Source organism: Oratosquilla oratoria, chromosome 19 (assembly GCF_046742065.1).
Source record: "Oratosquilla oratoria isolate Oo_2021 chromosome 19, ASM4674206v1, whole genome shotgun sequence".
Lineage (NCBI taxonomy): Eukaryota > Metazoa > Arthropoda > Malacostraca > Stomatopoda > Squillidae > Oratosquilla > Oratosquilla oratoria.
In genome coordinates, this window is record NC_134795.1 from 34,453,957 (window position 1) to 34,471,456 (window position 17,500).

The 17,500-nt window shown below is 45.7% G+C and overlaps 1 protein-coding gene across 4 annotated transcripts in view; it reads right to left on the reverse strand.

The window, feature by feature from the left end:
- LOC143035830 (sestrin homolog) overlaps positions 1-17,123 on the reverse strand; it is a 128,108-nt gene extending 110,985 nt beyond the window's left edge. For 2 of the 4 annotated variants that reach the window (XM_076202862.1, XM_076202861.1), the window contains exon 1: positions 16,829-17,122. In XM_076202862.1, the coding sequence (XP_076058977.1) occupies positions 16,829-16,855 (27 nt within the window). In that variant the 5' untranslated portion in view covers positions 16,856-17,122. Of the gene's footprint in view, positions 1-16,828 lie in introns of all 4 variants that reach the window. The other 2 variants (XM_076202860.1, XM_076202864.1) reach the window with 2 other exon arrangements.
- Positions 17,124-17,500: the final 377 nt, after the last annotated feature.

A 17,500-nucleotide genomic window follows, 5' to 3' on the forward strand; every position in this document is an offset into this window, starting at 1 on the left:
ATATATATATATAATATTTATATATATATATATAAATATATATATATACAAATATATATATATATACAAAATATATATATATACAAATATATATATACAAATATATATATATACAAATATAATCTATACAAATATATATATACAAATATATAATATATATATACACAAATATATATATACAAATATATAATATATATACACAAATATATATATATATACAAATATATATATATATATACAAATATACATATACATACAAATATACATATTTATACAAATACATATACATACAAATACATATACATACAAATACATATATACAAATATATATATATACAAATATATATATATATATATACAAATATACATATATACAATATATATATCTATACAAATATACATATATACAAATATATATACATATACAAATATACATTATATACAAATATACATATATATATACAAATATATATACAAATACATATATACAAAATATATATATATATACAAATATATATATACAAAATATACATATAATATACAAATATACATATATATATACAAATATACATATATACAAATATACATATATATATACAGATATACATATATACAAATATACATATATATATATATATATATATATATACACATATACATATATACAAATATATACATATACGTATATACAAATATACATATATACAAATATACATATATACAAATATACATATATATATATATATAATTTTTATATATATACAAATACACAAATATACATATACAAATATACATATACAAATATACATATACAAATATACATATATACAAATATACATATTATATATATATATATACAAAATATATAAATATGCATATACATATATATATACATATACAAATATATATGCATATACATATATATATGCATATACATATATATACATATACAAATATATATGCATATATATATATATACATATACACATAAATATACATACATATATATATGCATATATATGCATATATATGCATATATACAAATATATATATATACATATATATATACATATACAAATATATATTTATACATATATATATACATATACAAATATGTATTTATACATATATATAACATATACAAATATGTATTTATACATATATATATACATATACAAATATATATAAATATATATACATATATATGCATATATACAAATATATATATACATATATGTATATGCATATATACAAATATATACATATATATACATATATATATGCATATATATACATACATATATGCATATATACAAATATATACATATATATACATATATATATGCATATATACAAATATATATATGCATATAATATATATATGCATATATACAAATATATATATGCATATATACAAATATATATATGCATATATACAAATATATATATACATATATATATACATATACATATATACATATATATCTTCGCGTTCTTCTTCTTCGCGTTCTCCTTCTTTTTCGCGTTCTTCTTCTTCGCGTTCTTCTTCTTCGCGTTCTTCTTCTTCGCGTTCTTCTTCTTCCTCGCGTTCTTCTTCTTCCTCGCGTTCTTCTTCGCGTTCTTATTCGCATTCTACTTCGCGTTCTTCTTCGTGCTGGGGATCCCGTGTTGGGGTTCCGCCCCGAGGCCGAAGGGGAAAACGAGGGATTAGAGCGCGGAAAGCTGCGGCCGTAGGCCGCTGTTTGCGCAGCCAAGCCCCAGGCGAAGCCCGCGGCTTGTATATATATATATATATATATATATATATATATTATATATATACATATATATATATATATATACATATATATATACATATATACATATATACAAATATACATATATATACAAATATACATATATATACAAATATACATATATATATACAAATATACATATATATATATACACACACACATATATATATATATATACAAATATACATATATATACAAATATATATACATATACACATATATATACAATATACATAAATATATATACATATATACACATATATATATACCAATATATACATATACATATATATACATATACACATATATACATATATATACACATATATACACACATATATACATATACATATATATACACACATATATACATATACACATATATATATATATATATATATATATATATATATATACACACACAAATATATATTTGTTTTCTCTAATACGTTTTGTGCTTCCCTGGCAACTGGTTTCTGGAGAGATATTTCTCTGGTGTCACCTTGTTCATTATATTCGGTGAAATCCCATATATCTATTGGGTGCCCAATGGTCCACGCCGTCATTATGACGGTACCCCATATATACGAGAAATTTCCCTGTTCGCCATCAGGGACGTGCCAGTAAGCAGTGGGTCCTGCGACTGTGTGCGAGCTGCTCTTTGTTGGACCTTTCTTAAAAAACCTGTTCGATATGGGTGACCCTGCAGATTTCCTCTCTATCGACATAGCTTTTGTAATCATTAAGATTCTCAAGCTTATCCACCATGTCAAGGTGTCAAATCTCGGATAGGATATTTTATATTATATATATGTGTATATATATATATATATATATATATTATATATATATATATATATATAAAATAAAGTAGTAGCCTCTGTCTGATTGTTTATTTGTACACGAACTCCTCCTAGGGTTTTAGAGATAGACCCCCATAACCATATATATTCTAATACCCTATCACTCCAGGTACTTGGTTAACTATATTTCATTTCTCAAAAAAAAAAAAAAAAATTGGTTAGGGTTAAGGGTTAAAGCTAGGAGGTTTTTGTAGTATCCCCTGAAGTCGTAGTATTTTTTTTGTTTCTTTAGAATTAATATGATTAAACAAACCATTGTCTGAATCCATAAATATTATTTACATTTGTGAAATTAATATTGCCACAAACCATGATAGCTTTTGTAAGAAGAAAGCATGTTTATGGAAAATGATTGTATAATTTTACCAAATGTTGAAATATTGGTTATTTTCATTTAATTTTTGTGCGGGCGGAAATAGTTTATTCACAAACTCCTACGTTTTTGCAGATAAACCCCTATAACTATATTCTGAAGATAAACTAGATACATTTCTTCGCCTTTCAGCTGTAGACATTTATTATCAATCCACTCACACACAAACACACACACACACACACACACACACACACACACACACACAAAAGAATGTGTACACATTATATTTGTGTTTGTGTATGCATGTATTTTCAAACTATGGTTTCCCAACTTCGGGAGGGGGGGGCGCACACCTGGGAGGGGGAGTATTTAAAGCTATATTTAATATAAAAATATTTTGGTTAGGGTTAAGGGTTAAAGTTAGGCGGTTTATGGTGAGGGAACACGCCACTACTGTAGTTCCCCCTTAAGTTATTATTTTTGTAACATAAGAATCAATATAATTAAACAAACCAATGTATGTGTTCATAAATATTATTCATATGTAAAATTAATGTTGCCACAAACCATGATAGCTTTTGTAAAAAAAAAATCATGTAAATGTAAAATGATTGTATAATTTTACCAAATGTTGAAATATTGCTTATTTTCACTTAATTTTAGTGCGGCGGAAATTTATTATTTACAAACTTCCTAGGTTTTTCCATTTAAACCCCTATAACCATATATATTCTGAAGATAAATAATGTAGATACATTTCTTCACCTTTTAGCTGTAGGCATTTATTGTCAATCCACACACACACACACACGCACGCACGCAAAAGAACGTGCACATGATATTTGTGTTTGTGTATGCATGTCTTTTCAAACTAGGGTTTCCCAACCTTCGGGTAGGGGGTCGCACATCTGGGAGGGGGAGTGTTTAAAACTATATTTCATTTAAAAAATATTTTGGTTAGGGTTAAATTTAGGTATGGTATGGTTAGGTTAGGGATTATTCACGAACTCGCAGCAACGCGCGGGTAATTGGCTAGTATATGTATATATCAACAATTATAATATTAGTAATAATAAAATAATCATGCCCTCAGTTACCAATAACTTCCACTCCATAAAAAAAAAAAAAATTGCATCAACCAACCATTACATCTTCTATTCCCCTGGTTCAACCGACTCCACCTCCTCAACCGACTCCACCTCCTCAACCGACTCCACCTCCTCAACCGACTCCACCTCCTCAACCGACTCCACCTCCTCAACCGACTCCACCTCCTCAACCGACTCCACCTCCTCAACCGACTCCACCTCCTCAACCGACTCCACCTCCTCAACCGACTCCACCTCCTCAACCGACTCCACCTCCTCAACCGACTCCACCTCCTCATACCGACTCCACCTCCTCACCCGACTCCACCACCTCACCCCCCACCACCTCCACACCCTACTCCACCTCCTCAACCGACTCCACCTCCTCAACCGACTCCACCTCCTCAACCGACTCCACCTCCTCAACCGACTCCACCTCCTCAACCGACTCCACCTCCTCAACCGACTCCACCTCCTCAACCGACTCCACCTCCTCAACCGACTCCACCTCCTCAACCGACTCCACCTCCTCAACCGACTCCACCTCCTCAACCGACTCCACCTCCTCAACCGACTCCACCTCCTCAACCGACTCCACCTCCTCAACCGACTCCACCTCCTCAACCGACTCCACCTCCTCAACCGACTCCACCTCCTCAACCGACTCCACCTCCTCAACCGACTCCACCTCCTCAACCGACTCCACCTCCTCAACCGACTCCACCTCCTCAACCGACTCCACCTCCTCAACCGACTCCACCCTCCTCAACCGACTCCACCGTCCTCAACCGACTCCACCTCCTCAACCGACTCCACCTCCTCAACCGACTCCACCTCCTCAACCGACTCCACCTCCTCAACCGACTCCACCTCCTCAACCGACTCCACCTCCTCAACCGACTCCACCTCCTCAACCGACTCCACCTCCTCAACCGACTCCACCTCCTCAACCGACTCCACCTCCTCAACCGACTCCACCTCCTCAACCGACTCCACCTCCTCAACCGACTCCACCTCCTCAACCGACTCCACCTCCTCAACCGACTCCACCTCCTCAACCGACTCCACCTCCTCAACCGACTCCCCCTCCTCAACCGACTCCCCCTCCTCAACCGACTCCCCCTCCTCAACCGACTCCCCCTCCTCAACCGACTCCCCCTCCTCAACCGACTCCCCCTCCTCAACCGACTCCCCCTCCTCAACCGACTCCCCCTCCTCAACCGACTCCACCTCCTCAACCGACTCCACCTCCTCAACCGACTCCTCCACCTCAACCGACACAACCACATCAACAGACTCCACCACATCAACAGACTCCACCTCATCAACCGACTCCCCCTCCACCTCATCTACCGACTCCACCTCATCAACCGAATCCACATCATAAACCGACTCCACCTCCTCAACCGACTCCACCTCCTCAACCGACTGGGCCTCCTCAACCGACTCCACCTCATCAACCGACTCCACCTCATCAACCGACTCCACCGCATCAACCGACTCCACCTCATCAACCGACTCCACCTCATCAACCGACTCCACCTCATCAACCGACTCCACCTAATCAACCGACTCCACCCCCTCAACCGACTCCACCTCCTCAACCGACTCCACCTCCTCAACCGACTCCACCTCCTCAACCCGACTCCACCTCATCAACCGACTCCACCTCATCAACCGACTCCACCTCATCAACCGACTCCACCTCATCAACCGACTCCACCTCATCAACCGACTCCACCTCATCAACCGACTCCACCTCATCAACCGACTCCACCTCATCAACCGACTCCACCTCATCAACCGACTCCACCTCATCAACCGACTCCACCTCATCTACCGAATCCACCTCATCAACCTAATCAACATCATCAACCGACTCCACCTCCTCAACCGACTCCACCTCCTCAACCGACTCCACCTCCTCAACCGACTCCACCTCCTCAACCGACTCCACCTCCTCAACCGACTCCACCTCCTCAACCGACTCCACCTCCTCAACCGCCTCCACCTCATCTAACCGACTCCCTCATTCTCAACCGACTCCCACCATCAACCGACCACTCTCATCAACCGACTCCCCCTCCACCTCATCAACCGACTCCCCCTCCACCTCATCAACCGACTCCCCCTCCACCTCATCAACCGACTCCCCCTCCACCTCGCCTCAAACTTCACCCTCTTCCACTCACCCTACTCCACCTGTGCTCACTCCCTCTCGTGCCCTCAACGAACTAAAACCTCTCAACAAATTTCAAATTTCTCCAACTTCAACATTACAACTCTCCTCTTTCCTTCAGTATAAAACTTCCTCTTCCTTCCCTCAACATCAAAACAAGACTCCTCTTGCACCACTCCGAGTGGACTTCATGTGACGCCTCTACGGACAAGTGGTCACACGCATCAAATTCTAAAAACTGAATGCTGCAGCCTACTAACCCCCCTCAAAAAAAAAAAAAAAAAAAAAAAAAAAATATATAAAAAAAAAAAAAAAAAAAAAAAATATATAACTATAAGATATATATATATATATATATATAATATATATATAAGATTTTACTCTTCCTCCGTTCTTCTGCTAATCCTCCTTAAACGTCTCATTCACCACTGCCCGCATATGCGTTGCGATACAATAAGTCCCCCCCCCCCAACGGACAGAGGCGTTGGTGATTTCTGATAAAATACTTCCTCACCTCAAACTACAGCTTCCTCCTCCTCTTCTCCTCAACCAAGATTCTCTCCTCGTTTCCTCAAACACCAACTAAATGCATCAAAATCCTCCCCCACTCTCCAACAAATCCTCCCCCATTTTCTATACCAAACCCTCCCCCATTCTTTTTTCTCCACCCACCCCTCCCCCATTCTTTTTTCTCCACCCACCCCTCCCCCATTCTTTTTTCTCCACCCACCCCTCCCCCATTCTTTTTTCTCCACCCACCCCTCCCCCATTCTCTCCACCCACCCCTCCCCCATTCTCTCCACCCACCCCTCCCCCATTCTCTCCACCCACCCATCCCCCACTCTCACTCCACCCACCCCTCCCATCTCTCCTCGCACCCACCCCTCCCCACACCTCTCCCCCAAATAATCTCCCACTCTCTCCCCCCCATATAATCTGCCCACTCTCTCCCCATATAAACTCCTCACTCGTTCTTCTCCCTCCACCTTAAACATAATAACATCTCCCTTCACCCCTGCCGCAATATCGTTTGGCGATACAATAAAGTCCCCCACTCCCCCACCATCAATAATCCCTCCCACGACCCTCCACCATGATTAATCTTAACTACTTCCTCACCTCAAACTACAGCTTCCTCCTCCTCTTCTCCTCAACCAAGATCCCACCCACCATATACTCGTTCCCAAAACACCAACTATAATCTCCCCACGAGGGAGTCAGGGGGGGATCCTCCCCCACTCTCCAACAAATCCTCCCCCATTTTCCCACACCAACCCTACCCCATTCTTTTTTCTCCACCCACCCCTCCCCCATTCTCTCCACCCACCCCTCCCCCATTCTCTCCACCCACCCCTCCCCCATTCTCTCCACCCACCCCTCCCCCATTCTCTCCACCCACCCCTCCCCCATTCTCTCCACCCACCCCTCCCCATTCTCTCCACCCACCCCTCCCCACTCTCCTCCACCCACCCCTCCCCATTCTCTCCACCCACCTCCCTCCCCACTCTCTCTCCACCATATAATCTCCCACTCTCTCCACCAAATAATCTCCCACTCTTTCCCACTATAGACAATATAAATCTCCCACTCTCCACCTTCACTCTCTCCACCATATAAACTCTCACTCTCTCCACCATATAATCTCTCACTCTCTCCACCATAAATCTCGCCCTCCACCATAATAATCTCCCACTCTCTCCACCATATAATCTCCCACTCTCTCCACACTCTCCATATTTCTCTCTCCACAATATAAACTCTCTCTCCACCATATAATCTCCCACTCTCTCCACCATATAATCTCCCACTCTCTACACCATATAATCTCCCACTCTCTACACCATATAATCTGTCTCTCCATATAATTCTCCTCCACTCTCGTCCACCAATAATCTCCCACTCTCGATAATAATCTCTCCACCATATAATCTCCACTCTCTCCACCATATAATCTCCCACTCACTCTCACCATATCCTCCACACTGCTCTCTCAGCCACCATATACAGTTACTCTCTCCACCATATAATCTCCATCCACATATGCTACCTCTCCACCATCCAATATAATCCACTCTCCTCACCATATAATCGCACCACTCTCCACCATATCAAATCTCCCACTCCGCCTAATATAATCCACCACTCTAACTCCCACTAATCTATATATCTCCCACCATATAATCTCCCACTCTCTCCACCATATAATCTCCCACTCCCATAATCTCCCACTCTCTCCTCCATATAATCTCCACCACTCTCTCTCCACCATATAATCTCCCACTCTCCAACTAATCTCCCACTCTCTCCACCATATAATCTCCCACTCATAATACACTCTCGCCACCATAATCCTCCACCATATAATCTCCCATTCTCTCCACCATATAATCTCCCACTCTCCACCATATAATATCCCACTCTCCCACTCTCCAACATTTAATCTCCCACTCTCCAACATTTAATCTCCCACTCTCCAACATTTAATCTCCCACTCTCCAACATTTAATCTCCCACTCTCCAACATTTAATCTCCCACTCTCCAACATTTAATCTCCCACTCTCCAACATTTAATCTCCCACTCTCCAACATTTAATCTCCCACTCTCCAACATTTAATCTCCCACTCTCTCCACCATATAATCTCCCACTCTCTCCACCATATAATCTCCCACTCTCTCCACCATATAATCTCCCACTCTCTCCACCATATAATCTCCCACTCTCTCCACCATATAATCTCCCACTCTCTCCACCATATAATCTCCCACTCTCTCCACCATATAATCTCCCACTCTCTCCACCATATAATCTCCCACTCTCTCCACCATATAATCTCCCACTCTCTCCACCATATACTCTCCCACTCTCTCCACCATATACTCTCCCACTCTCCACCATATAATCTCCCACTCTCTCCACCATATAATCTCCCACTCTCTCCACCATATAAACTCCCACTCTCTCTCCACCATATAAACTCCCACTCTCTCTCCACCATATAATCTCCCACTCTCTCCACCATATAATCTCCCACTCTCTCCACCATATAATCTCCCACTCTCTCCACCATATAATCTCCCACTCTCTCCACCATATAATCTCCCACTCTCTCCACCATATAATCTCCCACTCTCTCCACCATATAATCTCCCACTCTCTCCACCATATAATCTCCCACTCTCTCCACCATATACTCTCCCACTCTCTCCACCATATAATCTCCCACTCTCTCCACCATATAATCTCCCACTCTCTCCACCATATAATCTCCCACTCTCTCTCCACCATATAATCTCCCACTCTCTCTCTCCACCATATAATCTCCCACTCTCTCTCCACCATATAATCTCCCACTCTCTCTCCACCATATCCTCTCCCACTCTCTCCACCATATCCTCTCCCACTCTCTCCACCATATAATCTCCCACTCTCTCTCTCCACCATATAATCTCCCACTCTCTCTCTCCACCATATAATCTCCCACTCTCTCTCTCCACCACATAATCTCCCACTCTCTCTCTCCACCACATAATCTCCCACTCTCTCTCCACCACATAATCTCCCACTCTCTCTCCACCATATAATCTCCCACTCTCTCTCCACCATATAATCTCCCACTCTCTCTCTCCACCACAATCTCCCACTCTCTCTCTCCACCACATAATCTCCCACTCTCTCTCTCCACCACATAATCTCCCACTCTCTCTCTCCACCACATAATCTCCCACTCTCTCTCTCCACCATATCCTCTCCCACTCTCTCTTACCACCGCATCCTCTCCCACTCTCTCTTACCACCGCATCCTCTCCCACTCTCTCTTACCACCGCATCCTCTCCCACTCTCTCTTACCACCGCATCCTCTCCCACTCTCTCTTACCACCGCATCCTCTCCCACTCTCTCTCCACCACATAATCTCCCACTCTCTCTCTCCACCACATAATCTCCCACTCTCTCTCTCCACCACATAATCTCCCACTCTCTCTCTCCACCACATAATCTCCCACTCTCTCTCTCCACCACATAATCTCCCACTCTCTCTCCACCATATCCTCTCCCACTCACTCTCCACCATATCCTCTCCCACTCACTCTCCACCATATCCTCTCCCACTCACTCTCCACCATATCCTCTCCCACTCACTCTCCACCATATCCTCTCCCACTCACTCTCCACCATATCCTCTCCCACTCACTCTCCACCATATCCTCTCCCACTCACTCTCCACCATATCCTCTCCCACTCACTCTCCACCATATCCTCTCCCACTCACTCTCCACCATATCCTCTCCCACTCACTCTCCACCATATCCTCTCCCTCTCTCTCTCCGCCATATCCTCTCCCTCTCTCTCTCCGCCATATCCTCTCCCTCCCTCTCTCCGCCATATCCTCTCCCACTCTTTCTCCGCCATATTCTCTCCCACTCTCTCTCTCCGCCATATCCTTTCCCTCTCTCTCTCCGCCATATCCTCTCCCACTCTCTCTCCGCCATATCCTCTCCCACTCTCTCCGCCATATCCTCTCCCACTCTCTCTCCGCCATATCCTCTCCCACTCTCTCTCCGCCATATCCTCTCCCACTCTCTCTCCGCCATATCCTCTCCCACTCTCTCTCCGCCATATCCTCTCCCACTCTCTCTCCGCCATATCCTCTCCCACTCTCTCTCCGCCATATCCTCTCCCACTCTCTCTCCGCCATATCCTCTCCCACTCTCTCTCCGCCATATCCTCTCCCACTCTCTCTCCGCCATATCCTCTCCCACTCTCTCTCCGCCATATCCTCTCCCACTCTCTCTCCGCCATATCCTCTCACACACTCTCTCCGCCATATCCTCTCACACACTCTCTCCGCCATATCCTCTCACACACTCTCTCCGCCATATCCTCTCACACACTCTCTCCGCCATATCCTCTCCCACTCTCTCTCCGCCATATCCTCTCCCACTCTCTCTCCGCCATATCCTCTCCCACTCTCTCTCCGCCATATCCTCTCCCACTCTCTCTCCGCCATATCCTCTCCCACTCTCTCCGCCATATCCTCTCCCACTCTGTCCGCCATATCCTCTCCCACTCTGTCCGCCATATCCTCTCCCACTCTCTGTCCGCCATATCCTCTCCCACTCTCTGTCCGCCATATCCTCTCCCACTCTCTGTCCGCCATATCCTCTCCCACTCTCTGTCCGCCATATCCTCTCCCACTCTCTGTCCGCCATATCCTCTCCCACTCTCTGTCCGCCATATCCTCTCCCACTCTCTGTCCGCCATATCCTCTCCCACACTCTGTCCTCCATAAACTATCACAAACACACTCCGCCATATCCTCTCCCACTCTCTCTCCGCCATATCCTCTCCCACTCTCTGTCCGCCATATCCTCTCCCACTCTCTGTCCGCCATATCCTCTCCCACTCTCTGTCCGCCATATCCTCTCCCACTCTCTGTCCGCCATATCCTCTCCCACTCTCTGTCCGCCATATCCTCTCCCACTCTGTCCGCCATATCCTCTCCCACTCTCTCTCCGCCATATCCTCTCCCACTCTCTCTCCGCCATATCCTCTCCCACTCTCTCTCCGCCATATCCTCTCCCACTCTCTCTCCGCCATATCCTCTCCCACTCTCTCTCCGCCATATCCTCTCCCACTCTCTCTCCGCCATATCCTCTCCCACTCTCTCTCCGCCATATCCTCTCCCTCTCTCTCTCCGCCATATCCTCTCCCTCTCTCTCTCCGCCATATCCTCTCCCTCTCTCTCTCCGCCATATCCTCTCCCACTCTCTCTCCGCCATATCCTCTCCCACTCTCTCTCCGCCATATCCTCTCCCACTCTCTCTCCGCCATATCCTCTCCCACTCTCTCCTCGCCATATTCTCTCCCACTCTCTCTCCGCCATATTCTCTCCCACTCTCTCTCCGCCATAAACTCTCCCACTCTCTCTCCGCCATATCTTCTCCCACTCTCCGCCATATCCTCTCCCACTCTCTCTACGCCATATCCTCTCCCACTTCCTGTCCGCCATATCCTCTACCACTCTCTCTCTCCACCATATTCTCTCCAACTCTCTCCACCATATCCTCTCGCACCCTTTCCACCATATCCTCTCCCACTCTCTATCTCCACCTTATCCTCTCCCACTCTCTCTCTCCACCATATCCTCTCCCACTCTCTCTCTCTCTCCACCATATCCACTCCCACTCTCTCTCCCCACCACATCCTCTCCCACTCTCTCTCCACCATATCCTCTCCCACTCTCTCTCCACCATATCCTCTCCCACTCTCTCTCCACCATATCCTCTCCCACTCTCTCTCCACCATATCCTCTCCCACTCTCTCTCCACCATATCCTCTCCCACTCTCTCTCCACCATATCCTCTCCCACTCTCTCTCCACCATATCCTCTCCCACTCTCTCTCCACCATATCCTCTCCCACTCTCTCTCCACCATATCCTCTCCCACTCTCTCTCCACCATATCCTCTCCCACTCTCTCTCCACCATATCCTCTCCCACTCTCTCTCCACCATATCCTCTCCCACTCTCTCTCCACCATATCCTCTCCCACTCTCTCCACCATATCCTCTCCCACTCTCTCTCCACCATATCCTCTCCCACTCTCTCTCCACCATATCCTCTCCCACTCTCTCTCCACCATATCCTCTCCCACTCTCTCTCCACCATATCCTCTCCCACTCTCTCTCCACCATATCCTCTCCCACTCACTCTCCACCATATCCTCTCCCACTCACTCTCCACCATATCCTCTCCCACCTCTCTCCACCATATCCTCTCCCACTCTCTCTCCACCATATCCTCTCCCACTCCCTCCACCATATCCTCTCCCACTCACTCTCCACCATATCCTCTCCCACTCACTCTCCACCATATCCTCTCCCACTCACTCTCCACCATATCCTCTCCCACTCACTCTCCACCATATCCTCTCCCACTCACTCTCCACCATATCCTCTCCCACTCTCTCTCCACCATATCCTCTCCCACTCTCTCTTACCACCGCATCCTCTCCCACTCGCTCTTACCACCGCATCCTCTCCCACTCGCTCTTACCACCGCATCCTCTCCCACTCTCTCTCTCCACCACATCCTCTCCCTCTCTCTCTCCGCCATATCCTCTCCCTCTCTCTCTCCGCCATATCCTCTCCCTCTCTCTCTCCGCCATATCCTCTCCCACTCTTTCCACTATATCCTCTCCCACTCTTACTCCACCATATCCTCTCCCACTCTTACTCCACCATATCCTCCCCCACTCTTACTCCACCATATCCTCTCCCACTCTTTCCACTATATCCTCTCCCACTCTTACTCCACCATATCCTCTCCCACTCTTACTCCACCATATCCTCCCCCACTCTTACTCCACCATATCCTCTCCCACTCTTACTCCACCATATTCTCTCCCTCTCTCTTTCCACCATATCCTCTCCCTCTCTCTTTCCACCATATCCTCTCCCTCTCTCTTTCCACCATATCCTCTCCCTCTCTCTTTCCACCATATCCTCTCCCTCTCTCTTTCCACCATATCCTCTCCCTCTCTCTTTCCACCATATCCTCTCCCTCTCTCTTTCCACCATATCCTCTCCCTCTCTCTTTCCACCATATCCTCTCCCTCTCTCTTTCCACCATATCCTCTCCCTCTCTCTTTCCACCATATCCTCTCCCTCTCTCTTTCCACCATATCCTCTCCCTCTCTCTTTCCACCATATCCTCTCCCACTCTCTTTCCACCATATCCTCTCCCACACTCTAACCACCATATCCTCTCCCTCTCTCTTTCCACCATATCCTCTCCCTCTCTCTTTCCACCATATCCTCTCCCACTCTCTTTCCACCATATCCTCTCCCACTCTCTTTCCACCATATCCTCTCCCACTCTCTTTCCACCATATAATCTCCCACTCTCTCTCCACCATATCCTCTCCCACTCTTTCCACCATATCTTCTCCCACTCTCTCTCCATCATATCCTCTCCCACTCTCTCTCTCTCTCTCCATCATATCCTCTCCCACTCTCTTTCCACCATATCCTCTCCCACTCTCTCCACCATATCCTCTCCCTCTCTCTTTCCACCATATCCTCTCCCACTCTCTTTCCACCATATCCTCTCCCACTCTCTTTCCACCATATCCTCTCCCACTCTCTTTCCACCATATCCTCTCCCACTCTCTTTCCACCATATCCTCTCCCACTCTCTTTCCACCATATCCTCTCCCACTCTCTTTCCACCATATCCTCTCCCACTCTCTTTCCACCATATCCTCTCCCACTCTCTTTCCACCATATCCTCTCCCACTCTCTTTCCACCATATCCTCTCCCACTCTCTTTCCACCATATCCTCTCCCTCTCTCTTTCTACCATATCCTCTCCCACTCTTTCCACCATATTCTCTCCCACTCTCTCCACCATATCCTCTCCCACACTCTCTCCACCATATCCTCTCCCACTCTCTCTCTCTCTCCACCATATCCTCTCCCACTCTTTCCACCATATTCTCTCCCACTCTCTCCACCATATCATCTCCCACACTCTCTCCACCATATCCTCTCCCACTCTCTCCACCATATCCTCTCCCACTCTCTCCACCATATCCTCTCCCACTCTCTCCACCATATCCTCTCCCACTCTCTCCACCATATCCTCTCCCACTCTCTCCACCATATCCTCTCCCACTCTCTCCACCATATCCTCTCCCACTCTCTCCACCATATCCTCTCCCACTCTCTCTCCACCATATCCTCTCCCACTCTCTCTCCACCATATCCTCTCCCACTCTCTCTCCACCATATCCTCTCCCACTCTCTCTCCACCATATCCTCTCCCACTCTCTCTCCACCATATCCTCTCCCACTCTCTCTCCACCATATCCTCTCCCACTCTCTCTCCACCATATCCTCTCCCACTCTCTCTCCACCATATCCTCTCCCACTCTCTCTCCACCATATCCTCTCCCACTCTCTCTCCACCATATCCTCTCCCACTTTCCACCATATCCTCTCCCACTTTCCACCATATCCTCTCCCACTTTCCACCATATCCTCTCCCACTCACTCTCCACCATATCCTCTCCCACTCACTCTCCACCATATCCTCTCCCACTCACTCTCCACCATATCCTCTCCCACTCACTCTCCACCATATCCTCTCCCACTCACTCTCCACCATATCCTCTCCCACTCTCTCTCCACCATATCCTCTCCCACTCTCTCTCCACCATATCCTCTCCCACTCTCTCTCCACCATAACCTCTCCCACTCTCCACCATAACCTCTCCCACTCTCCACCATAACCTCTCCCACTCTCCACCATAACCTCTCCCACTCTCTCCACTATAACCTCTCCCACTCTCTCCACTATAACCTCTACCACTCTCTCCACCATAACCTCTACCACTCTCTCCACCATAACCTCTACCACTCTCTCCACCATATACTCTCCCACTCTTTCCACCATATCCTCTCCCACTCTTTCCACCATATCCTGTCCCACTCTTTCCACCATATCCTGTCCCACTCTTTCCACCATATCATCTCCCACTCTCTCCACCATATCCTCTCCCACTCTTTCCACCATATCCTCTCCCACTCTTTCCACCATATCCTCCCCCACTCTCTTTCCACCATATCCTCTCCCACTCTCTCTCCCCACCACATCCTCTCCCACTCTTTCCACCACATCCTCTCCCACTCTTTCCACCACATCCTCTCCCACTCTCTCCACCATATCCTCTCCCACTCTTTCCACCACATCCTCTCCCACTCTTTCCACCACATCCTCTCCCACTCTTTCCACCACATCCTCTCCCACTCTCTCCACCATATAATCTCCCACTCTCTCCACCATATAATCTCCCTCTCTCTCCACCATATAATATCCCACTCTCTCCACCATATAGTCTCCCACTCTCTCCACCATATAATCTCCCACTCTCTCCACCATATAATCTCCGACTCTCTCCACCATACAATCTCCCACTCTCTAACGCCTCCATCAAAACCTTTACCAATCAACCATTCTCTTCACCCATTCCCCGCACACTCTCCAACAAACCTCCTTACATGATTCTACACCAGATCCTTTCCTTCGTCCTCCACCATCTACAGCACATCCACTCTCGTCCTCCCCCACCTACACCACCGCAAAATCATTATCACCTAGTCTACTCCCTCATTCTCTTCCCCATCACCATCCCCCAACCTTCCCCCTTCACCTGGTCTTCCTCCCCCACGCCACCAACTCCTCCCCTCCCCCCAAGCCACCACCTCTTCCTCCTCCCCTTCGCCTCTTCCTCCACTTCAACACTAGGCTTGCGTGTATAGGCCTCCCTGCCTACGGCTGGTTCCTTGTTACCAACCGGCTCGACAAAGGACCGCAATCGATTGACAAAGTCTGGAACAACAAAAACACCCAGCTTTGATCGCAGTGTCAGTTTTTAAATCAATTCGCTGTTTATTGTTAAGAAGTTTTGACAGCAGTACTCTGGGGACAGTACGTGACAACCGTAGGGTAAGCTATGGCTCCGAGGCGTTGCAGAACATTCTAAAGCACAATGTACGTAAATTTTAAGGTTGACCTTACTTACCTCTGTTGTGGCAGCAATATGACCCATAGTTTCTTCTGAAGTACTATGCGGGGGGCTTGCGGCTTCCAACAGGGCCGTAGCCTCCGAATGTGGCTTTGCTACAGGAATCTTGGCGGCTACAGATGCGTAGGGGGTGAAGGATGGGGGTGCGTCTACCTTCCACCCCTAAACCATCCAACAAAATCTTTAACGAACCCCGATTTTGACAGCACAAAGCGGAATGAAGCTTGAGCTGGTTTGACGCTCTTCCTAGCACCAACGCTCAGCTGACACTGAGTCTATCCTTTGTCTACGGACCTGAACAGCTGATTGGTTGCGCTGCTACCACTCAGCTGATTCTCGTGTTGCCAACCGGTATTTCTCGATGTTTTATTTTTCTCTAAAATATAAAGAGTTGAATCTGTGTGATTTGAATTTTCATAAAGTTTAGGAATAGTTTCCTTTCATCAAAAATATACCTCATAATCCAATATGGCTTTTAACATGCATGTTATATGTGAAAAAGAGGCTGATGTGTATACACGTTGGGCGAGTCCACACCGGCAAGGAGTGGGGGAGTAAGCATAAATGTTCGCCAGTACACCAGTCGGTATATCTTTAGTCCAAGATATAATTATTTTTCTTTTCATAGGTTTATTACCCTAGGATGCATAACAAAGAAATGAAACCTTT